The 26,665-nt window shown below is 32.0% G+C and overlaps 2 protein-coding genes across 2 annotated transcripts; both read left to right on the top strand.

Moving 5' to 3' along the window:
• The first annotated feature begins 10,378 nt into the window (after positions 1 to 10,378).
• Positions 10,379 to 13,928, top strand: LOC132741893 (uncharacterized). Its single transcript, XM_060730158.1, has 2 exons — positions 10,379 to 10,881; positions 11,784 to 13,928. The coding sequence occupies exons 1-2, from the start codon at positions 10,553 to 10,555 to the stop codon at positions 13,129 to 13,131; spliced, it is 1,677 nt and encodes a 558-aa protein (XP_060586141.1). The 5' UTR covers positions 10,379 to 10,552; the 3' UTR covers positions 13,132 to 13,928.
• Positions 13,929 to 23,417: 9,489 nt separating this feature from the next.
• On the top strand, positions 23,418 to 26,665 carry LOC132741894 (transcription intermediary factor 1-alpha-like). The gene is made up of 2 exons (XM_060730159.1): positions 23,418 to 23,886; positions 24,804 to 26,665. The coding sequence occupies exons 1-2, from the start codon at positions 23,558 to 23,560 to the stop codon at positions 26,146 to 26,148; spliced, it is 1,674 nt and encodes a 557-aa protein (XP_060586142.1). The 5' UTR covers positions 23,418 to 23,557; the 3' UTR covers positions 26,149 to 26,665.

Here is a 26,665-nt window from a genome sequence, read left to right on the forward strand (position 1 = left end):
CTCATATAAAACTCGATAACTGATAGTGTCAGGTCCAGATGCTTTATCGGTTTTTAAAGATTTCAGTACATCCTCAATTTCAGAAGGAGATATATAAATCGTTTCCAAGGTCTGTTGATTGTCTATGTCTGAGGGTCTGGGGGATCCCTGTTAGAGTCGTCAACCATTGTCTGGTTCTTGAAAAAAGTGTTTAGTAGATTAGCCTTTTCAGGTTCTTCAGATACAATGGAATTAGTAATTGGATCAATAAGAGAAGGAATACCTTTTTTTGTTGAATATGATATAAAGGATTTGAGGATTTTCCACCAATCTTTTGATGATATGGAAGTTGATTTAAGATTGTCAGACAATGAAAGAAAGTAACGAGATTTGCTGTCTTTGACTAGCTGAACTGCTTCATTTCTGAGTTTCCGAAATTTTAACCAATGATGTTGACTTTGAGAAATTTTTGCTTTTCTGTAGGCGCGCTTACGTTGTCTTATTTTTGTTTTTATTTGATTGTTCATCCACGGAGGCTCATTAGGCTTGATTTTTACATTTTTGTTTGAAATACAAAGTTTTGATATGTTTATGATAGTGTTTGTAATATTCTCAACAAAGGTGTCAGTATCATCATCTTGAAGTTCGTCCCAGTTAACTAGATTCATCTTGCTACGCAGCAAGTCATAGTTGCCTTTCTCATAGAGCCACACAGTTCTATCAAAAGACTTAGCTTTGGGTTTTATGTAGGTAAAAACAGCAAAGATTGGGCAGTGATACCTGACATGTTGCTGCAGAAACGGATCACCAACCCCAGCCTTTATAACATTGTCTATGTTGTTAGTAAAGAACAGGTCAATTAGTGACGAAGAATTTTCTGTAAAGTGTGTGTGTTCATCAATGATTTGGGTAAGTCCATATTGTTGACATAGTGCTTGTACTTTTCGGGAAGAAGTCTGAGAGTCAATGTTCAAATTGAAATCACCTGTTAATATCACATCTGAAATGCCAGTATCTATGGCTAGTCCCAATGAATCTTCAATAAGAGAATAATAAATATTATCGGAACTAGGGGGCCGATAGAAAACGCCAAACAAAACTTTCTTAGCGCTAGACAATCTGAGTTCGAGCCATATGCATTCTAGATGATTAAGCTCAAGGTCAGTTCTACGTACATATGTTATAGATTCTTTGACATAAATCAGAACCCCACCATGATTATCGTTGGTGCGATCTTTTCTAATTGGTTCATGGAATCCAGGAAACAAGAGATCCACTGTAGACACTGAGTCACCTAGCCATGTTTCGGTGAAAGCCAGAATATCGAGATTACTTAATTCAGCATAAAAGATGTCAAGCTTAGGAAATATGCTTTGGACATTATAGTGAAAAACTGTAAGATAATTTGAACATTTAAAAAATCATGGAGAGTGGTATCAAGAAAAGATTCTGATGAGACTGAGCTCGAGGAAGATTGAGAATGATCTGGTCCCGGATTTGGATGAATATCTCCACACATTGTTAATAAAACATGAAGCCATAAAGTGGTAGTCGTGAAGACGATGACGAGAATACAGCTTTGAGTAAATTCCAAGTTCTCCGAGTACTTTTTATTTGGAAAAACCTTAACTTTTTTATTTTGTATGTTATGTGATACATTTATTGACAACATTATATATTTATATATTGAATATAACTGTAGAGAATTGAGATAAATGGATATTAGAATAATTGCATGAAGGAAGACAAAATATCTTCTGTTACAGTTACAGACATACATGACGGCACTTAGTCTATGTTTTTTCATTTATGTAATTGTCAGGGTAGAAAGCAAAAAAAGACAAAGCACCGTCATGAGTAGAATGTAGCTGATATCATCAGAACGTTCTGACATGCCAAAAACACATATATATCCAAAGAGACGTCTGAAAGTTAGTCTGGTATAACTACAAATGACAATAAAGTTTAAAAAAAGAGAAAAGTAGAGAAAATGAAAAATCATTACAACGTTTTAAAAGTAAGACTGTGTGATCGTTAATGATAGATATTTAATTGAAGTAAATGAAAGATTTCCATTGTCGATACAAATGTTAAGCTATTTCGGTGACAAGTTTTGGTTTTGAGAGCCAATATTGATTTAACTTGATTGTGTTCTACACGAAATTTGACTAAAATATAAATACATGTATCAAGTACTACTAAAATACTACAATCATTGGAATTAGCGGAATATATTAACATGTTTATTTACTTATATCTAGTACTATTTTCTTCACAATGAACAATAAAAAAAGGTTAGAAACATACGCAATCGCTACAATATGTGTGCCTTTCAAAATATCACATCAATGTTACTTACAAAACAATAAAATGAAGATAATATTTCAAAATTGTGAGTAGCTGTATGATTAACCTAGTGAAAAAAGAAGAAAAATCCAATATTAAATGATTATTGTTCAGATTAAGTTTTCAGCACCAGTTATTTTTGAATTAACTTAATGATAATATCATTGTCTAAATTATATCGATATGTTAGCAATCAATTGTATAGTTAAAAAACATGGAAAACAGTATACAGTTAATATATGAACAACATTTAACTTAAAAAAAAAAGAAGAAAATCAAGCATTGAAATTGACATCAGATATATACAACCATATAGCCTTATATTCACAATTTTCATATAAATGAATGTAATAACACGCAAGGATTCAGTATAGAGTACTGCATGTTCTACTTGCCACATGGTATACAGCATACCTACACATTTGTACCCATATTTACAAATCTAATATATACATGTGTTAAATTAGTTTATATACAACTAGTCGGAGAGAATAATAATTGCACGAAGAAAACATTCAAGCGTATATTAAATAACTTACAGTGTGTAATTAAATCTAAATAATAACAGAGCCCGCATCAAAATATGCATGTGCAACTATATCTGTATGGTATAATATTCTTACAATTATTTAATTTCTCTTTCTGCAGACTAAACCAAAAACAAAATTATCATCCTTAATTTTCGCGTTCTTTACTCTAGTTTGTCTTATTAATAATAGTATATATTAATCAAAAATCAATTTAATCAATTTTGCAAATGCTGAAAAGAATAGACTGTATAAATTAGTCAGAATCATACATATCAGTTAGTTAAACAGAGTGCATATGTACTACATAAATTTTACAAAACTCAGATCAATTCATACAGGTACTATATATGACAATTTACGTTAATTCATCATATTTATCATTTAAATATTTGCTTAATATACCCCACAATGTAAGAAAAGAAAACACATCTTGATACAATTCAATATTCAGTAACTTATTATAAGAAAAGAAATCATGTATAATTTTCTCTTGATAGTACTATTTATATTTATATATATAAAAAAAACAATTGGTACATGTATACCGAGTTTTATAATGTAATTCATTTACAATTTTATCAAACGTCATTTGTAGAAAACTTATTTTAGTTCAATAAAATAAAAATAAGTTTCACGTGTTATTGTGCATAGCATAAGAAAATCAAACAGGAATGATTATCAAACCAGTATAAGCCGTACAAGTCACAGGTCACTATATAGGTTATTATTTTATACCGTTACTTAGTCGAGACTAAGTGGAATGTTATCTTGTATACAAATCGTCAAGAAAAAACCGTTCACCATATACTAAGAGGTAATATATGAAATTACACTGCGCGCAGAAAGTAACGTGACCAACGAACAGGTCAACTCTTATTCAAATCACTTGTCAATAGGACGCCACAACCCACCACTAGTATTTTCAAAAATCTTCAGATCATCTTCCTTGTTGATACGACGCACATTTTTAGCTTTATCTCTAATCAATATTGTGCCATCGTGAGACCATGCACTTTCTGCTGAGCCCCTTTTAACTATTTGTCTAGCCTGGTAAAGTAAGTTTGATCTTGCCCTGGTTAGATCTTCATTTATAAAGATTCCCTTCATATCATTATCCTTACATTTCACGCGAGATTTGAATAGGTTATTTCTGGCATGATAATTGGTAAATTTCACCAATATATCGCGTTTGTTCTTGGTCTGTTTAGGACCAACACGGTGTGATCGGTCTATCTCGTTGATTGATAATTTCAGACCTAATTTGCTGGCAATGTTTAGGACTTTCGAATCGGTGTCTTCATCATCGGATTCCACTATCCCGGAAATGCGTAGGTTATTCCTTCTGCTATATTGTTCGGCCTGATCTAATTTAGCCTCTAGGACCCCAACTTTTTCATTTAATTTTCTATTATTAGTTTCAAGATCTTCTATTTGCTTGTTAAAGCTGGATACAATACCATCAATGACACGTTTGGTGAATTCATCGAACTTTTTATCTAAAATTTCATGGGTGATGTCTCTTATTTCATATTTCAATGAGTTTTTAACTGTTTCAGCTATACATAAGAGGTCCTCTTTTGCCAAAATCGATTTTGATTTTTCTGATGGATTTGCCATTATGGATAAGCTTTCGTCAACTGTTTCTAAATTGTCAATTTGTTTATGCTTTTTGAACTCTAAGAGATCAATTGGAGAAGAAACTGGACGTTTTTTACTTGATGATGTTAAAGGTGTAAGCTCAATGGTTTTATCTTCTGACATTATAAGTACATTGTAACATAGTCCGCGTTTTTGGTGGTCACGCTTTTTTTGTTGTGTAGTATAGATCGATTTTCAATCAGCGGTTATACAGCAAATATACAGCGAATATCACGATTCAACATCGTAAATAATAACAACTTTGTAGATAACCAACTTTTTCAAAAATTCATTTGTGTCACCTGTAATGCCTTTCAAACATTCTGGCTACATCACACAGTCGAACTTTAACTTAGAAAGTCACATTCTTTAAAGTTTTTTGAGAGCGATGTTTGTTATGACCGCCATTAATTGATCACCGGAACTTGGGTTAATTAATATCAGTTTAATTAATGGTTCAAGTATAAAGAAAAGAGAAACAATATGTTGAGTAACTGTTTATTCACAATTAAACATCATATATGAAGCAAACTAGCTTAGCAATATTGTCAAGGAACTGCATGCTATTATTATTAGATAAGCAAGTATTGTCTGGCAATATTGACCTGAGACTCATTAATTTTCGGGAGGTGTTTCGTTAGTTTACGTAACTTATTAATGCTAAAGATTTTATTGATAGTATAGATCTCGATATTAAATCAATAAATATTGCTCGATGGCCTAGTGGTGGTAAGTATGACGAAGTTGTGACCTAGTAGGCCAAGTTCGAATCTTTGAACATCCCTTTTGCAGTTTTCATAAAACTATTTTTTATTATTTCTTTTAACTATATGAAACATAAGTTGATAAATCGTATTTCATTTCTAGCATTTTTTTATTTCAAAATTGTGATTAATTTTGTAAGGCGAGTGATATTCTTTTAATTCTACTTGTAATTCTACCTTAATTATACATATACCGTTATACCAGACATCGAAATCCGTATTGTTTACTTCAGAATCCGATAATTACTGCCAAATAATTAAAGGTCATCGAACATTTGAAAATATATATGTTTTAATTATTGCATAAAGCAATGAAATTCTAACGTAAAAGTGGTATCTGCATAAAAATATTTTTATGCGTATCGAAAAAATATATAATTTAGTTGAAATCAATATTCATGTCGTTACATACGATATAGTTAACGTTTTATTGCCTTTCAGTCCGATAAAATATCAACAAAAAGATATTTTATTAGTTTTCTTTTAATTTTTACTATCTAAATCGATTCCGGATCCATACCGTCGTACCGCTTTGATAACCTGCGCGACGGAAATCGACGGAATATAACGAAGACGAAGATTACCACTATTTATTTCAATAAATATGCCTCTTTAGCATAAATCTATTTTGTGTCATTTTATTTCTTGCGTCTTTTTATGAAAAAAATCATAACTCTGATAATATATACATGTATATGTTAATTTTCATAACTTTAATTAGTACAGTGACTACAGTCGTACAATAGGTGATTGGCATGTACACAAACTTAGTAGTCAAGTTTCGCAAAATCTTATTAAAACAAAATATATTATATGAAAAATAATGTTTCATTAAAGAAGCCCCACTAAGGTCCGTACGGTAAAATGGACCCAACACATTTTTTATCAAATTTCCACAAAAAGAAACTTTATCTTAGCCAAAAAATTAAAAATATATCATATCACCCACTATATCACAACCATTACGCTAGAAAACGTACATTTCACCCGACCAGTTTAAGGTTTCGTTAAGGAGGGCAGTTATAAAAATAGAAGTTGGTTTACTCCCGACGTGTAGGCCTACATTATTATCCATAACTTATTTATTTACAGACATATGTACGAAAACGTAATGACAAACATATATACAATAGTATTTAAAACCGCATGCATATCGATAGTTATATCCCTTGTACGGTCCGCCCTGTCCCACGGTCCGCCCTGTCCTACGACTACTACCCACAATTCTTCATAAACCAAATCCAACATGGCGATGCAATCATCTTCTGATAAGGAAGTGAGTTACTTTTTAACTATTTAAAGTTTCAAACCTGTTTTTTTTGTATTAAACCTTTAATTTTTATCTCAGATATATCATATTAGTTTACATGTACTTATTTATAAGGCTGGTATGTTACGAAAGTGTGTCATTTTGATTGTAAATGACGATAATCGTGATTACCAAATAATTCGGTTTTGGAGGGACCGTCTCAAAATTATGATGTCGACAAAAAGTTATTCGAAAATGTTTGCGATTTGTTTCAAAAGGCATAATTTGCATGAAACCTTATGCTGTTATTGTGTAAACATGTCTATATAATTAAGGATGCTGTTACCTCAAATTTTAATTAAACTGTATTTATATTGACAGAGTACTTTAACATGTCACTTCCCTTCACCTGTTTACCTGTAAGTAATGATTAAAATTATTAATTGTAATACATGGCCATTGTGGTTAATTACTATGCATGGCCAACGCGTTTCTAGAAAAGTGTAAGACAGCTTAGACTCCCATGCCTCTTTAGCATAAATCTATTTTGTGATGTTCAACCTAAACTAAACTATTGAACGTTGACAGAAAGGACCAAGTTTAACCCTTTACCAAGACAAAATCAAAAGGTTTAGAAAACTTATTCTTTAATGTGTAAATTATGAGTATACATGTACAGTCCTTTCTAATGATATAAAATATGAAACTGATTAATGAAAGATAACTTTGTAATTATTTATACATCTGCAACTTATCAGCCGCCATACCTTTCTATTCACAAGTTACTTGTATGTCTGATCAGCAACCTGTTACTATTAATAGATTTTATAACAATAACATACAACGTGTAGTCACATGATTCTTACAGGGAGAATCTGTTTATAATTAGATAAAATAATGAAATATAATAGGTCTCATAAGATATAAACAACCAAATAATTTAAATGTGTCATTTCAAAAATCATTCATGATTTATCAATCATAAAATAGCAACGCTTGACGCTTAAAAAAGTAAAAGTATCCCTAAATTAAATGACTGGTCCATAGGGATACATTGTTAATTCATTTTATGAAAATTGTAATGTTGCTTTTTAAGATGTCAATATCTATATATTTCATTTCATTTAGCAACGTTAATTTATCTTTGAATTTTTAAGATTATGAAAAGTAATTGTGGTCCTTAATTGTTCAGTAATTGATTTGCTTTTTTATTCAGATTTTAAGGCCTTCTCCTACCATAGATATAATATTAAACTGTTACAAATATAGTCGCCGGTTTCTACCGGCGACTAATAAACGCTACAGACTTTCAGCGTGTCTCTCCTAAACTGATGTAAACCTGTTGTACCGATTTGACATTAAAACATGGATATAGAGAGTTTAATATACGCACAGTAAAAGGTTTACATTGAAATTTGATACCTGTAGTGTACACTCAGTGTATCGCTGTAGTCTTTGTAAAAAAAAATCAACAGGGAAACTGTATTATTATTCTGACAAATACCAAAGCAATCGCGAAATTACAAGTTCGAATCTTCAAAAAACTATTTTTTTCCTAATCATATGCAGCATTAGTAGATGAATCATTTCTTTTATTTCTTGCGTCTTTTTATGAAAAAAATCATAACTCTGATAATATATACATGTATATGTTAATTTTCATAACTTTAATTAGTACAGTGACTACAGTCGTACAATAGGTGATTGGCATGTACACAAATTTAGTAGTCAAGTTTCGCAAAATCTTATTAAAACAAAATATATTATATGAAAAATAATGTTTCATTAAAGAAGCCCCACTAAGGTCCGTACGGTAAAATGGACCCAACACATTTTTTATCAAATTTCCACAAAAAGAAACTTTATCTTAGCCAAAAAATTAAAAATATATCATATCACCCACTATATCACAACCATTACGCTAGAAAACGTACATTTCACCCGACCAGTTTAAGGTTTCGTTAAGGAGGGCAGTTATAAAAATAGAAGTTGGTTTACTCCCGACGTGTAGGCCTACATTATTATCCATAACTTATTTATTTACAGACATATGTACGAAAACGTAATGACAAACATATATACAATAGTATTTAAAACCGCATGCATATCGATAGTTATATCCCTTGTACGGTCCGCCCTGTCCCACGGTCCGCCCTGTCCTACGACTACTACCCACAATTCTTCATAAACCAAATCCAACATGGCGATGCAATCATCTTCTGATAAGGAAGTGAGTTACTTTTTAACTATTTAAAGTTTCAAACCTGTTTTTTTGTATTAAACCTTTAATTTTTATCTCAGATATATCATATTAGTTTACATGTACTTATTTATAAGGCTGGTATGTTACGAAAGTGTGTCATTTTGATTGTAAATGACGATAATCGTGATTACCAAATAATTCGGTTTTGGAGGGACCGTCTCAAAATTATGATGTCGACAAAAAGTTATTCGAAAATGTTTGCGATTTGTTTCAAAAGGCATAATTTGCATGAAACCTTATGCTGTTATTGTGTAAACATGTCTATATAATTAAGGATGCTGTTACCTCAAATTTTAATTAAACTGTATTTATATTGACAGAGTACTTTAACATGTCACTTCCCTTCACCTGTTTACCTGTAAGTAATGATTAAAATTATTAATTGTAATACATGGCCATTGTGGTTAATTACTATGCATGGCCAACGCGTTTCTAGAAAAGTGTAAGACAGCTTAGACTCCCATGCTACACAAAACACCACCCAGGACTTCAGTTTCTGAAACTGTTTATACGAAATGTGGAAAACACAATGTTGGTCCTTAATTCATGCATAAAAGAGAAAAGTTATCCGTCAAGGAAGTTTTTCTCATCACTATTTTCTTAGCATATACCTGGTTAAAGCACGAGATCCTCTACATGATCATATTTGAAATTTGCTATAAGCAACATATATCATTATATATACCAGTATTACTGGAAATATAAATACTCAGCATCATGTCTTAGTCGCGCGAGGGTTATGACATTAATGAGAGATAGATAGATCATGGGTATTCGAACCTACAACATTCAGTTAAAAACTTTAAGTATTAACTCCCTATCACCGAATGTAGTTATGCAAGTGCTGTCGGTAAGGTATAGTTACATAAAATATGTATACCGTTATGTCATACTTTAAAATCCGTAAGATTCACTTCGGAATCCGACAATTACCAACAAAAGGTCATTGAATATTCAAATGTCTCGGGGTCAATATTGCCAAATAATAATCAATGTAAATGAAACAATTTAAGATTTAATATCATAAATACTGCTACTTAAAGAAAATGTAGGACAAAAGATAAACCAGGGCTTCAAGGGGGCGTAGCTAACGTTACGCACTTACGCACGTGCGTAACATTGATCCAGGAAGATAAAAATTCAAATATACTAAAAACGGTGAGAAAACTAAAGGGTATGGGTGAGGATGATGTTGGAAGGTTTAGAGGCATGATTCAGAATTTCCAATATTTATTAAATACAAAATATGCCTTCTATATCAAATAAAGAGATTTATTGTTACTACGTTAAATACACGGTAATTTAATAGACTATGATTAAAGTTTGTACCTAACTACCCTTTATGTTTACTTAAATATTTTGTCCCTTACTGCCTTAAATGATTGTTTTTGATAATATTGAAAATAACACAAATTGCATTCTCTTTAAGTATTATATATTACTTAAAGAATTACACAAATGGTGAAATACGTTTTTGTAATGTGATTTAAGTACATAGGTTTCTTTAGTGACCTTATATTTTCATATTGCATTTGTTAAACATGTACGTGATTTATAACAAAGTCCAATACATTGTACACTGATAATGCTATCAGTAAATCTATTTAGATAAAGCAACTAGGATGATTTAAAGTATTTAAAAGTGTGACTACACTTTAAATATCAACTCTGAATAAAATAACACTGTTTTACATTTAGAATTTAAACTTGTTAAACTGATTTCAATCAATATCCCTGTTCTGTTTTTGTAGTAACTAGGAAGTACAAAACGATATTGTAGAAAATGGCGGACGGAGGTATTGGATCAGATGAATTTGTCAACTTTAAATGTTGTTTATGTGAAAAGAAACATATAACAAAAGAGGCGGATATTTATTGTGTGGAATGTCAGGAATATTACTGTACACCATGTACAGACTTGCACAAATTGTTTTCTTCAATGAGCACGCATCAGTTTATAGACAAGTCAAGTTTCAACACAGTTAGCTTACAGAAATCGTTGCCAAGTTTTCCAGTTGAAAAATGTGAAGCTCATAAAACCAAGCTGCTGGATATGTATTGTGCTGATCACGATGATGTAGCATGTGCGACCTGTATAGCTATAAAACACAGGTTTGATTCTTTAATTTTTGTATTTAATTGAATTGAAATTAAAAAGTTTAGGCAGCTGCATTTTTCTATCAATGTACATTTACCTGAAACTGAATTAAAGACAATTCATATATCTGATCTTGGTATTTTACAACCTCGTTGAAAACATAAAAGCACATGATATAAGCTAATTTTCATCCAGTTATTGTTCCACTTTATATGAGATCAATGTCATTTTAATACAAAATATCTGGACCAGTATATAACAAACTAGATGCCCAAGGGCCGCTGACACATATGACCTTTAGGTATGACCTTGAGCTTCGATTTGTGCTTATTTAAAATTCTGCTAGTAATGAAAGAGTTACGCCCTGGACAAGCATTTGACTTTAAAGTATGACCTTGACCTTTGACCTTGTCACACGACTTTTGCGCGCGATACATTTTCTCATTTTTATGCATACTTGTGCCGAGTTATTTTAAAATAATCTGGACTGACGCACACATTCAAAGACGCGCCCACGCTAATACAGACACATGCACACATGCAATTACACCGAAACACCATTGCAACTATTCTGAGCTACCCACAAGCGTGTTTGACAAAATTAGGAAAAAATATCAAATGAATGCCATGTCACCTAAGTAACACAGCAAACTGTCTCAGAATTATTCTAATATCTATTTTCTCAATTTTAGACACGAATTGTTAGTAAGTCATATGATAATACATAAACCCAGTAATCTTAAAGGCGCGTCATATCTCACAATTAAAAATATGTTTCTTTTGTAGTAAGGGAAGACGTGTGTTTTATAATGTTGCAATTATAGATTGAGAACATCTGAAACAATAGTCTTTAATGTGATAATTATTTTGTAAAAAAGATAGCAAAATATAAAGAAAATTGCATTAAAATTTTCAGAACATGTCAACATATACATTCAATACCAGATGAAGTTGATGACTTATGTAAGGAGATTGATGCTGATAAGATTTTAGTAAGTATTGAGCTGATTTGCATAAAAACTAAAATTGAGGAGGCTGAGAGAGCAAAGAAATTTCTTATCAAAGAGCTCAATGTACAGAAGGAGAAGGCGACAGAGTCAATAAGACAATTCAGAAAAGAAATGGAAGTAATACTGGACACACTTGAAAAGAATACATTAAAAATTTTAGAGGAAAAGTACAAAACTGGCAAAGAGAAACTAGAGAACGAGATTAAAAACCTACATAGACATATAAATGAACTCAAACTTTCATCACAAAAAGTAATAAAGTCAGTTGGGAATAAAGCACAGGAGTTTGTCGCTGTGAAAACTTATCAGAAACAAATCATTGAAGCATATGAAGCAGAGGCAGAGTCTATGACAAATTCATCAGCTGTTAAAGTTGAATTTATTGCTGATTGGTCAATAAAGGATGCTTTGAAAGACTACAAGACATTTGGATTAATTTCAGTGAGTGATACTGAAAGTATGAGAGACAACATGTATGTTGTGAAAAGCAAGAAACAAGTCAACATCAAACATGAAAATGATAAGAGGACATGTAATGTTAATGGTTCATGTTTCACAGATGATGGACTATTATTTCTAGCTGATTATTACAACAAGACATTAAAGCTTATAGATTTGTCCTCAGAATCCATAAAAGATAAGCTAAATCTTGAAGCATCTCCATACAAAATTTGTCAAATAAGTAAAAACGACTTTGCAGTAAGTTTGAACAATAAAACCATTCAATTTGTTACAATGGGCAGCAAACTTACCAACAAACAACTGAAGCTTGATCATGACTGTTACGGACTGGCCTACAAAGACAACAAATTATTCATCTCTGATTCTCGTACAGCGCTCTACATTCATGATATGAATGGCATCCTGTTGCAAAAAATCACAAGTGATAAACAAGGCAATGCAATCTTCAAAAGTACCAGAGGTATCAGTGTTAGCAGTGATGGCAAGATGATTTATGTGGCTGATGGTAATAAAGGTTTGATTGTCCTTGACATTGAGGGAAATTACAAGACAACAATTACTGATCCTGATTTTATTAATCTATATGGAGTTTGTACAGACAAACGAGGAAACATATTTGTGTGTGGATGGGGGCAGTCTAAAATTGTACAGATCAATGAAAAGTCTGCTGTAAAACTGGGCGTACTTGGCAACGTTAATTGTGGTTTATCTTGTAGCTTTCTTTTGAAACATAACAGACTGGCAGTAACTATTGGCAACAGTGATACGATTGAGGTGTTTGATTTACTGTAAATCCAATACCGTGACACCAATCAAAATATTGATATTAAACTAAATAAAAGATATGTGGGCTATTCACACATTCTCTTATCACAAATGTTTAACAACAAAGAAAAATGTCACATTCTTTTTAATGAAAACATTTTTATGTCTTTCGTTAAATTTAAGTCCCATTGATGTTTTTTTCAAACATTCAATAATTTTGGAATATGTTCTACATAGTTTACTGTGTAATACACAGAGGACATTGAATGAATGTAAGTTTAATACTGATTTTTTTAAGTAATTTGGATATAATTATATTATGCGAGCCTTTGGCGAGCAAAACATTATTTTATCCAACAAGTTCAATAAATTTAAGAATGAACTTACATGAATGTAATATTCTTTTTATCACATACCAAAAACAAAGACCATTAATTTTAAAGTGAAAAATAACCCTTTTTATTGACGGGCCTGAAGTGTAACGCTAATATTTAGCGCTCCTTAAAGCTACAATTGTAAAGCGCAAATGACGTCACGTCAAAATATATGCATGACCGTGCAATACTATTTTTACGTAGCAGCAAAAGCGGCATGCGTATGTGATAATGAAGTTTTACTATGCTAAGATAAAGAGGATATGCTTGTATTATATTTCAATACTTATATTATGTGTTATGTATGTGCTTCTATGTGACTGTAAGGTTAAATAGTATCAAGAGTTCAATTTTGTATTCAAAATAAATATGCTTTGATTCAGACAGACAGACTTGTTCAAAATGTATGAATGATTGAGGCTTTATTAAATTGTATTCAATACCAAAAAATGTGTATCTTTGTTTAGCATCTCCAAGGAGTTATTCTGTACCTTTGTACCAAGCACCGAATAAGAAAGAGATAAGCTGAAATCTAGTATATGATTTCTAATGTGTTTAAATACAAGACTCACTGCCAAGCAGGAGAAGAATGTGGCTTGGGGCACATTTCTTAAATTCTTAGCCAAACACATCATCGGAGGAAGAATACTGTAGTCAAAACATTTTTATACCCCCAAAACAAAGTTTGGGGGATATATATGAGTCACCCGATGGTCGATCGGTCGGCCGCTTGGTCGGTCCAGCGGTCTGTTGCATTTTCCTTGTCCTGAGCATAACTTAAAGACTAATGATTGGAATTCAATACAACTTCATACAATGGCCAAGCACATTGAGAGCAAGTGCTGTGCACAAGAACCATAACTCTATCTTGACTAATTTCAGAGTTATGCCCTTTGTTACTTTTCCTTGGTCAGAGCTTAACTTGAGAACTACTGGTTGGAATTCAAAACAACTTCAGCCAATGGTCAAGCATAAGAACAGGAAGTGCAGTGCACAAGAACCATAACTCATAAGTAATTACAGAGTTATTGCTCTTTGTTACTTTTCCATTGCTTTCTTTTGTCCGGAGCATAACTTAAAGACCAATAGTTGGACTTCAATACAATTTCATACAATAGTCAAGCACATTGAGAGGAAGTGCAGTGCACAAAAACCATAACTCCATTTTGACTAATTACAGCGTTATTGCCCTTTGTTAGTTTTCCTTGTTCAGCGCATAACTTGAAAAAAAACTGGTTGGAATGCAAAACAACTTCATACAATGGTCATAAGAGGAAATGCAGTGCATAAGAAGTATAACTCTATGTAAATTTTTTACAGAGTTATCGCCATTTGTTACTTTCCCATTGCTTTTTTTGACCGGAGTATGACTTGAAGACTAATGATTGAAATTCAATACATTTTCATACAACGATTAAGCACATTGAGAAAAAGTGCACTTCACAAGACCCATAACTCAATCTTGACTAATTACAGAGTTATTGCCCTTTGTTTGTTTTCTGTGTCTGGAGCATAACTTAAAATTACTGGTTGGAATTCAAATCAACTTCATACAATGGTCAAGCACAATGAGAGAAAGTGCATTAGACAAGAACCATAATTCTGTCCTGAGTTATTGCCCTTTGTTACTTTTCCATTGCTTTTTTCTTGTCCAGAGTAAACTTGAAAACTACTTGATGGAATTCAATACAACTTCATACAATGATCAAGCACAAAGAGAAAAAGCAGTGCATAAGAACCATAACTCTTTCTAGAGTAATTATAGAGTAATTGCCCTTTATTACATTGTTGCAGAGCATAACCTTAAATCTAGTGGTGGGAATTCAATACAATTTTCATTCAATTTGGTTTCAAGCATAATTCAATACTTAGAACCATAAACACTCGTCTTGACAAATTTAAAAGTTTTTTGCCCTTGTTACTTTTTTATTGTCCAGTGCATAACTTGAATATTAAAATTCAGTTTAAACTCATACAAGTCAAGGGGGCTGGAGATTAAGTGCCAGTGCACAAGAACCATATTCTATTTGGACTTTTTTTTCCAGTGCATTAACTTGAAAAACTAGTAGCTGGTCATACAATGGCGCGCAATGACAGGAAGTGCAGTGTACAATAACCAATCATAACTACATCTTCAGGATTTGAAGAGTTATTGCCCTTTGTTCCCTTTCCTTATCGGGTGCATTGACTTTTAAAAACCCCTTAAAGTTTAAAACAATTCCAATTTCATACAATGGTCAAACTAAATGAGAAGAAGCCCCCCAGTTCCTAAAGAGTTAACCCCTTTTCCGGCCCTTTTATTAACGATTTAATTTCAAATAAAAACTTAACAAAGGTTTAAACCACAGTAAAAGGAAAAGGCAAAAAATTAACCAAGAACCCCCCAACCCCAACCCCTTTAATTTTGCCCAACAACCAAACCCCCCTCTATTCAATTCCCTTTTAAAAAAGTACCCCCTTTCCCTAGAAAAACCTTTCTAAATTTCCGAAGCCAATCTTCCCCGGAGGTATCAATCACATTAAGTGATAGTTCTAGCTTTTCTTGTACAACATATAACTCAAATATTGACAGCCAATGTCATTCAAGGGTCAAGGTCAAACTTGAATTAATTACTTAAAGTATATGATTGTTTTAGAAAGTTTTTAATTGGAATGGTATAATATTGTTTCTCTTTTTTACATCTTTTGAAATTCTGTTGTATAGCAAGCAATTATAGTGATTCACAAATGTAAAATGATGATAACTAATACTAACGAAAAGTGAGCTTTTCTCATGAAATATAACGGACAATTTGTGTAATATATGCAAATACTTGACCTATCATTCAATCCTGTAAAGTTTCTTTGAAATAGTATTAGTGGTATATGGCAAACTTTTTTCACCCTTTTTATTCAAGGGCCGTAACTCGGCCAAAAAGATGTTTAAAGCCCAAGGCAGCAGAGTTAAGGATTTAATAAATCCAATGATTTTTATAGATAATAATGCACAAAATAAGATACATTAGCACTATTTTTGCATGAAAGTGTATGTCTAATTCTGTAAGACTGCATTTCATTATTTCACTTTAATTTATATAAAGAAATCAATTTTGCCATGTGTTGGTAGTAATTTACTGGTTAGCGCCATGTCATTTTACACTTCCATTTTGATAATGAAACTACCAGGCTCACCATTGTACCATTAGCTATGCATTAAAACATCCAGTTACAAATTACAAATCAATGTCACTCCTAACTGTGCTTAAGTACAAAAATACCTGAGAAAAAATATCAAAATTTAAAAAATAAATAATGTAAATGTTTTAACCTCCAGCACACTGTTGACTTTACTCAGTGAGTACAACACTCCATTGAACAATGATGGAGGGTTATAGTTCTGATTTCTAGGCACAGTAAAACTGTAGTGAATGCCAGGGTTCTCTGATTGAATCAATACCTAATAGAGAAAAATATATCCCGTTTGACTATATTAATACAAGATACATACATAATGGTGCTTCAGACCTCCTCTTAGGACTATGAATGAAAAACATGTGCAACACAATAGCTTTTTGGACGTTCTTCCTTACATATCACCTTTAGGGGTTAATTGGTCTAATGGATTGTCAGTTATTCCCTCTACACAGAATCCAGCTCTTCTTGAGCCATAGAAAATAGTATCTGATATGACACAAGTAACGAAGTTCCAGGGCGTAGACTCAAATGTGTTTCAAATAAAGTCCAAGCGTTATATCACTATCCAATTAGGTTTCAAATTATATTCATTCTTATTTGGCTACTAGTTATTCTCAATTTTTTTCCAAAAATAATATACCGACTTAATACAATTAATTAATACAAATTATTGATTGACTTGATTCATTCAAATCTCAATTATTTCAACATAATCAATAACTGTTTAATCAAGAAAAATTACATAATTAAAAACTTACACTGTAATATAAGGTTTCTGATTGTATAAGTATATTTTTATGAATGATTTAATTATCTGCTTGGAATATCAAATCAAAACGTAAAGTACCAAATACCTTAATCTTAAACAACTATACTGGTGTACATTCATGCGATAAAACTTCCAACACTTGTCTTACCTCTAATACCAAGTCATCTTGTATAAGTTCATTTGCGACTAGTGAAGTTGTTAGGTCGTAGGTCAATAAAATTGGTCCCCTAGCTTTGTTGTACATGCCCTCTGGGTCATGTTTTCAGTTTCCGTTCAGATAATACTCATCGTGTCTGTCTAGTAAAGCCAGGTATTTGCTACGGGCAATACCCACCTCTTCTACTTCCTGACCCTTTGAGTATACCACACCCATATATGCTAAAGTCAATGCCATTTTTAGCTTAAGGGCAAGGTCAGTACAACCTTTTAGAAGGTCTTGCCCAATATGTCGCCTTGCCAAAATATGAAGATAATCCATCAATTCATTACCAAATTTTTTATGCATTGCACTTCTACTTAATGAGATCTATTTACATACGCTCGTACACAGCTTTTAATTGATATCTGTAGTTTCAGAATTATGTCTAAGACCAACTTAAAAGTGTAAAAATGAACAAAGGGCAATTACTCAAAAATAAGGCAAGACAGAGTTACAGTTCCTTTGCACTGAACGTTTACCTTAAAGATAAATCTACCTACAAAGTTTCTTGTAAATATCTCTTATAGATTTAGAGTTATGTCCCAGACAAATTTCAAAGTGAAAAAATGAACAAAGAGCAATAACTTAATAATAAGGTAATGTTGTTAAGTTTTTTTTTGCACTACACTTCTACTCAATAAGATCCACCTACCTACAAAGTTTCTTGTTGATGTCTCTAATAGTTTCAGAGTAGTACTGTCTCGGACAAGAAAAGAGGACGGACGGACGTCCGGACAAAGCGGCGACTATAATCTCTCCATTGCTCTCCCTTTGGGGAGCATAAAAATAAGCATACCTCAATGAGAAACACCTATTTACTTGCGATTGTGCATTGATTGTCATATGTGTTTGAGTAATATGCTACAATAAAGGTTTTGCAGAATAACCATGACCACCCAGCGATCATAGCATTAAAAAGAACGGTTAAGTTTAATTGAAAGAATAATTTTACTAAAATGGTTTTCGAAATCTTGTATCAGTCAATTTGGAAATCCCACGTCCCATATATACAATAAAGGTATATTCCCTCTTTCCAAAAATTATAAATTTTAAACAAATCAAAAGTGACTAACATTCAAGCCAGGGTCATACAGTGTAGTTTTTGCTTGCAACACCCTTCTTCACTAAAATTTATGTAGGATACTTTGGTAATTCCAATAACCTTAAGTCACAATTAGTCTAAATCAAACAATTGACCTCCATTTAACATCATTATGGAACAGAACTTGAATATGACGTTTTCCTTTCTTTACAGAAACATAATTTCACGGTCAAACTGTTTTGGTTTTTTGTGCTTTTTTTTCACACCTACTTTTACTGTATCCTTAACAATAGTAGTTTAAATTTCATAAACCGATCAAAAATTAGTTGGGTAACTATGCCTATTTTCATTGAATCATTTAACTTCATTAACACACATAAGATGGGGTTATGTCATGCATATTTCTATTGCTTCAAACACTCAGTACTGTCTTATTTCAAATGAAAGAAAATAATTCCATAAGTAAGCAAAAAGCGGGATGGGTAGCCTTGCCTATTTCTATTGCTTTCATTACACAAGTTGGTTACGCTAACTAACTTGAAATTGAAATGTAGTGTAATGAAAGCAATAGAAATAGGCGTGGCTACCCAAAACAGATAAAGGTAGGCTGCTTAGCCACGCCTATTCCCACTGATTCCTTCATATGATATGATACTTTAAACTTTAAATTTTCTAGTGTTCCCACATGGTCAAAGAACAGCTGAGTGTACAAAACTAAAATCACGGTCTATAAGCAAAGACTTTCTAAGACTATATGACTATGTTTTTGTAATAGAGTGAGTGTTTTATATACATATGTTTTCAGATGGAAAAAAAGAAGACAAAAATCATAAAATTTTCCGAGTGATTTATTATTACAAACTTGACTCTAAGTGCTCACAATTTTAAGACATATAATGCATGAGTATTAAAAAGTCAACAGTTAGTGAAGCGATATGTCATAATTATATAATAATAGTATATAAATGTACAAAAAATACATAAAATACATTTATCAAAATAAATCAGTACATAATTATAATATACAGAAATACACAAATATTGTAAATGAATTGTAGAAGATAACTTTACTTAATTAGATTCTATTAATTTAAGCTGGGATCCTGGGTTATAAAACAGAATGTAAAAAAAAATCAAAAAATTTAGATAATAAAGAATTGCTTTTTACCCAATATGGAGGATAAAGTTTTTAAATACAAAAACAGGATTTATTTCGAAGAGTAATATAAAAATAAATATTTCATGAGAGAAATATGATAATTTGCATACAGAAGATGAAAATAAATCCTGTACGTATTTTATTTATAGAAAAACCTAACAATTTCTGTCTATTATACATTATCTCTTTTTTAACATTACAAACTGGAAGACTTCCCACTAAATTTTGTGTTTTGGCTGAAGTTAGAAGACAGTTGTCTGGCAATACACTAGTGAAGATACGGAAAATATATTTATATACAGCGAAAAGTAAATGTTTACAATGAAAATACAGAAAATGAAAAACCGCATTTTATTTCAGCAATATAAAATTTTCTCAGTATCTCATTTATAAATATATGAATATAATGTTAAACATGTAGCAACTTGAAATACTTTTAATAGTACATACTATATAATAATTACTATACTTTATTTGTTTTTTACCTTTAGATATAAAGTTCAGTTCAATGTTATAATGGGAGTGGTAAGACTTAAATGATGTCAGAAAACATTTAATTATAATAAAAACATGACAATCTTCATCATAAACTCAATGTTTCAATGTATTTAGGTAAAATATTCCCATGTACTAAACTTATAAAAGAAATTCCCCAGCACTTGTCAAATTCAAATTCTACAAATGTTTTAATAATATAATATCGCAAAATGACAAAAAATGTACAAATATAAACTGATAAAATGTATGCATCTATTGAAACTAAAGTGATAAATAAACAATAATGAAACAAATTTGAATAAAAATGCAAAGCTTTATTTACTTGTGCTTTTCAAAAAATAACTTGACATACATGTATGAGTATCTTTTAATAGGCACATAATGCCTCTGAAATTAATTCTCTTTTTTTAATTCATAAGAAATGTGAAACATGTGTTTAACATTGTTTAATAATGGACTTACAGCATATTAGACGTTTAACCCATTCCCCTACAGTGGTAGAAAGAGTTATAAGTGTTATCAATAGATAAACTATCTATACATGTACATTGTACTCTCAGGGGTTCATTGAAACTAATTAGCGCTAAATGTGCAGTAATGTGACGTTAAGGCAGCAAAATATAATCAAAGTATTTTTGCCTTCTATACACAATACTAATTCACTATACCGGTAACTATACCGATTGCCAAAAGAACTATATATGCAAAAGATAGTCAATGTTACAGGGCAAATAAGTATAACTTTGAAAACTGTAACAAGATACCAAGTAAGTTCTTGAGAAATAATATTAGTGGTTATTAGATTTTCATCCTCAACCTCTCCAAAATTGATAATAGACAGTTTTACCTAGGAAACTAGGCAGGTTCATTTATATCCAGGAGGGTATTAAGGTTAAAAAGTTTGATGTTAAACTTGATTTTGAACAAAATAAAAGAATAATGAATGCATATGCACAATTTCTGTTTTATCTAATACTACTATGTCAATTCTATGTAGTTTTGAAAAGCAAAAGGCATCAAAACAAATTTCATTTCTAATCCACTTGGTTACGTAGAAAGAATGATTACAGATATTGTGTTTTGGCACACGATGACACGACGAAAACTCGCCAAAACACGAAGGATCTGAAACGAAAACAAATAAAACGTATTAATATCCAAAATATAGATACAGTTTATTGAACCATTAACATGCTAGATCCAAAAGTGCTCAGTCTTTAGTTTATATTTTATACAATTTGTGCTAATTCTATTGGAAGCTATATGCTTTTTGAAATATTCTTGAATCTGTTCCTTGAACCAACCAGTAATAAGCAATAATGTGAAGTTTACTACTGACGGAAACAAGGGCTTGCACTTGATGGTGTTTTAATCCACGCCACCTTAGCCTTTGCTACAAGTATATACAGCCAGGCTAGTCTTCAAACCCGCCTAGGCTCTATAACGTTGGCTCAATACATTTTAATTTTCAACTTAATACCCATAAAATTGATGATGGGCAGTTCAAGCAAGGAATATGCATAACATTGACTTAATACAAAATATACCTGAAATCAAACACTTTCTATGAAAACAGCTCTGTGTCTCTATTGCCTTGTTAAACTGGTCACAGTAAGTGGCAAGCTTTCTGTACTTCTGATGCATACAGTGAGCTATCGCGTTTGTTGCCCACGTCCACATGGCACTGAACACTTAAATCAATAAGATTGCAAAAGTCGTCACCTTAGTGCAGAAACAGGTCTGAACCAGCAGAAACTCTGGTATTATATAATGGGAGTTGACCCTTTTCTATACTAAGGTGACACAATGATGAATTTTAAAAAAATCATTACTTTAGAATTGTTTAGAAGTGAATAAGTCAGAATTTTCTTCAAATTACTTCAAATTAATTTTGAATATCCTGGCAATTTCCATACTGTATACTGATGGAATAGACAAATTTCTTCATTTATTACCATAAGCTCTTATTTCGTTTTTTTTTTTCGTTTTTATGTATTTCATGCCAATTTTAACATTCGTTTTTGGCCATATCTCTGTGGTAGATTCACCTTACCGGCTTACCTGGATAACTAATCAGTAAGTTTCGTTACTATATTAATCCCACATGACTGAAACCAAGAATATAATGTCTGGTCTGAAATTTGAAGAGTAAATATATTCTATTTCTAAATGAAGAATTAAGATTCTCAAATAATAAAAGCATGGACAGCTAGATATATAAAAGATGAAAACAACTTATAGTGGAACATAGAAAGCGTACCATTCAGGTAGCTCTGGACACGCCTGCATCTGACACACCACTGTCAGGGTAATTTCTAGTTTATCTAGATAATTACATCGTTTCTCTTTGGTTTATTATAGGCCCAGACTCTACTTCCTCATACGTTTAATAACACGAGTCCTTGTGCACTGAAAAACACAACGAAATATTAAAAATTTGTAAAATGATATACAATATTACAATAGTGTTATAATAACACTTCAATGTGACATCATTTGTATAATAAAAAACCATAGCCTTTAATCGCGCTACATGTTAGCGTACAGTATAAACAGGCCAGTGAAAATTATTCTCTTTAGCTGTCAACTCAGTTTTTCTTTTAAATGTGTGATAAATAGAATATTATATTCGTGTAGAATCACATCCCCTTATGACAACCCCTTCATGCACCTTTTTGATAGGGGCTGGGCCGAAAAAGTAATCACCTTTTTATCAACATTTCTCATACGAAAACTGTGTTTGGGGCCTAAATAAGGCATTTTTTCACTGTTTGAGGCCTCAAAAGAGGGGGCGAAATGCCGTCAAAACACGTCTATATGAGGTAAAGGGTTAATAATTGCTTAAATGTTTTACACTAACTGCCTTTAATGATTGTTTTTGTAAAGTCTTAAAAGGACACAAATAGCGTTTTATATTAATGAAATAATTACACAAACACTGTATGGTAATTCAAGAACCTAGCTTTCTTTAGTGACCTAATATTTCATTTTACTTTTATTATACATGTACAGGATTTATAACTACCTCAAATAACAAAGTCCAATATATTGTTCACTGATAATGCTATCAGTAGATATATTTAGATAAAAAAAACTAGGATGATTTAAACAACACTATTTGACTGAATAAAATGAATAAGGCTGTTTTACATTTACAATTAAAACTCCTTAAACTGATAATCAATATCCCTGTTCTGTTTTTGTAGCAAGTAGGAAGTAAAAAACGACATTGTAGAAAATGGCGAACGGAGGTATTGGATCAGATGAATTTGTCAACTTTAAATGTTGTTTATGTGAAAAGAAAAATATAACAAAAGAGGCGGATATTTATTGTGTGGAATGTCAGGATTATTATTGTTCATCATGTACAGACTTTCACAAATTATTTCCTTTAATGAGCACGCATCAGGTTATAGACAAGTCAAGTTTCAACACAGTTAGCTTACAGAAATCGTTGCCATGTTTTCCAGTTGAAAAATGTGAAGTTCATAAAAGTAAGTTGCTAGATATGTATTGTGCTGACCACGATGATGTAGCATGTGCGACCTGCATAGCCATAAAACACAGGTTTGATTTTTTTAATAATTGTATTTAACTGAATTGAAATGTAAAGTTTAGGCAGTTGCATTTTTCAATCAATGTACATTTACCTGAAACTGAATTAAAGACAATTTCTGATCTTAGTATTTTACAACCTCGTAGAAAACATAAAAGCACATGATATACTAGTAAGCTAATTTTCATCCAGTTATTGTTCCACTTCATATGAGATCAATGTTATTTTAATAAAGATATCTGGACCAGTATATAACAAACTAGATACCCAAGGGCCGCTGTCACAATCTGACCTCTAGGTATGACCTTGAGCTTTGCAGAAGTCAACAATTATTTAGCGCAACATGCCGTTTCATTGTGTTGAACACTTGTGCCAGGTTACTTTAAATTCACCAGCTAGTGATAAAATTATGATGCAGACAAGCTGTTTGAGACCATTTTTTCTTGTATTTGACTTTATAGTCTGACCTTGACCTTTGACCTAGCCACATGGTTCTTGCGCGCTATACAAAATTTTTATATTTTGAACGTGTGCTACGTAATTTTAAATTTACCCAACTAATGACGTTATGCCCTTGACAAGCATAATCTGGACGGACGAATCCATCCACAGACGCACGCAGACATGAACATTGTTACACTGAACTGCCATTTTGACAACTAAAATGTAAAGAAAGTGGTATTGTGACAAAATATTGACTACATTAGCTGTACTTCTATATTGCCAAAATGCAAAAGAAGCAAAATAAGGCTTACCTTTACTGCCTTTACATGAATGCCCAATGAATATTTATTTATAAACTGTAACACAGCAGCATGAAAGAAAAAAAGTTTTGGAAATTATAGCATTTCATAAAGTTAAATGGGCCTTTAACTAATATTACAAATCATTCTCATTATTTTAGTATTTTTTACATTAAAATTTTCAGAACATGCCAACATATACATTCAATACCAGATGAAGTGGATGACTTGTGTAAAGAGATTGATGCTGATAAAATAAATATCGAGGTCATTCGTATCAAAACTAAAATTGAGGAGGCTGAGAGAGTAAAGAAATTTCTCATCAAAGAGCTCAATGCACAGAAGGCTAAGGCAGCAGATTCAATAAGGCAATACAGAAAAGAAATGGAAGTATTATTGGACACACTTGAAAAGGCAACATTAGAAACCTTAGAGGAAAAGTACAAAAATGGCAGAGAGAAACTAGAGAACGAGATTAAAAACCTACATAGACATATTGATAAACTCAAACTATCATCACAAAAACTAACAAAGTCAGTTGGAAATAAAGCACAGGAGTTTGTTGCTGTGAAAACTTCTCGGAAACCAATCATTGAAGCTACTGAAGCAGAGGCAGAGTCTGTGACAAATTCGTCAGATGTTAAAGTTGAATTCATTGCTGATTCCTCAATAAAGGATGCTTTACAAGACTTCAAGACATTTGGATCAATTTCAGTGAGTAAAACTGAAAATATAAGGGACAAAATGTATGTTGTGAAAAGCAAGAAACAAGTCAACATCAAACATCAAAATGATAAGAAGACATGTAATGTTTCGGGTTCATGTTTCACAGATGATGGACTATTATTTCTAGCTGACAATAACAACAAAACATTAAAGCTGTTTGATTTGTCCTCAGAATCCACAAAAGATAAGCTAAATCTTGAAGCATCTCCATATAGAATTTGTCAAATAAGTAAAAACATCTTTGCAGTAAGTTTGGACAATTACAACATTCAATTTGTTACAACGGGCAACAAACTTATTACCACCAGACAACTGAAGCTAGATCATGCATGTTATGGACTGGCCTACAAAGACAACAAATTATTCATCTCTGATTCTGGTACTGCGCTCTACATTCATGATATGAATGGCATCCTGTCGAAAAAAATCACAACTGATAAACAAGGCAATGCAATTTTCAAAAACAACAGAGATATCAGTGTTAGCAGTGATGGCAAGATGATTTATGTGCCTGATTATGATAAAGGTCTGATTGTCCTTGACCTAGAGGGTAATTACAAGACAACAATTACTGATCCTGATTTTGTTTCCTTACAGGGAGTTTGTATAGACAAACGAGGAAACATATTTGTGTGTGGATGGGGGAAGTCCAAAATTGTCCAGATCAATGAGAAGACTTCTGGAAAATTGGGAGTATTTGGCAATGTTTGTTATGGTTTATCATGTATCTTTCATTTGAAACATAACAGACTGGCAGTCACTTATGGTAGCAGTGATACGATTGAGGTGTATGATTTACTGTAAATCCAATAAACTGACACTAATCAAAATATTAATATTAAACTAAATAAAAGTTATGTAGGCTTTTTACAAGTTCAATAGATTACATGAATTTAATATTCTATTTATCACATACCGGTACCAAAAATAAAGACCGGTTGAAGTGAAGAAGAACCATGTATCTATTATTGACGTGCCTGAAGTATTAAGCTAACATTTAGCCCTTCTTAACGCTATGTTTGTATAGCGCAAATGACGCCCAGTCAAAATATATGCAAATCCGCGTAATACCATTGTTACGGGGTTGCAAAAGCGTCACGGATATGCGATAATGATATTTTATTATGCTAGGATAAAGGGAATAATTTGCTTGTATTATATTTCACTGTTTATTGTATGTGTTATGTATGTGCTTCTGTGTGATTGTAATGTGAAATATTATTTAGAATTCAATTTTGTACACAAAATAAGTTAATGCTTTGATTCAGACAGACTTGTTCAAAATGTATGAATGGTTGAGGCTTTATTAAATTGTATTCAA

Source organism: Ruditapes philippinarum, unplaced genomic scaffold (assembly GCF_026571515.1).
Source record: "Ruditapes philippinarum isolate M1 unplaced genomic scaffold, ASM2657151v2 ctg1339_1_1_1_1, whole genome shotgun sequence".
Taxonomy (NCBI): Eukaryota; Metazoa; Mollusca; class Bivalvia; order Venerida; family Veneridae; genus Ruditapes; species Ruditapes philippinarum.

What these genes read in the sequence shown, in the direction of transcription:
- LOC132741893 (XM_060730158.1), top strand. Translation starts at nt 10,553, where the DNA reads ATGGCGGACGGAGGTATTGGATCAGATGAATTTGTCAACTTTAAATGT. An exon ending in TGTATAGCTATAAAACACAG is followed by an intron (nt 10,882 to 11,783) that starts GTTTGATTCTTT and finishes TAAAATTTTCAG; the next exon opens with AACATGTCAACATATACATT.
- LOC132741894 (XM_060730159.1), top strand. Translation starts at nt 23,558, where the DNA reads ATGGCGAACGGAGGTATTGGATCAGATGAATTTGTCAACTTTAAATGT. An exon ending in TGCATAGCCATAAAACACAG is followed by an intron (nt 23,887 to 24,803) that starts GTTTGATTTTTT and finishes TAAAATTTTCAG; the next exon opens with AACATGCCAACATATACATT.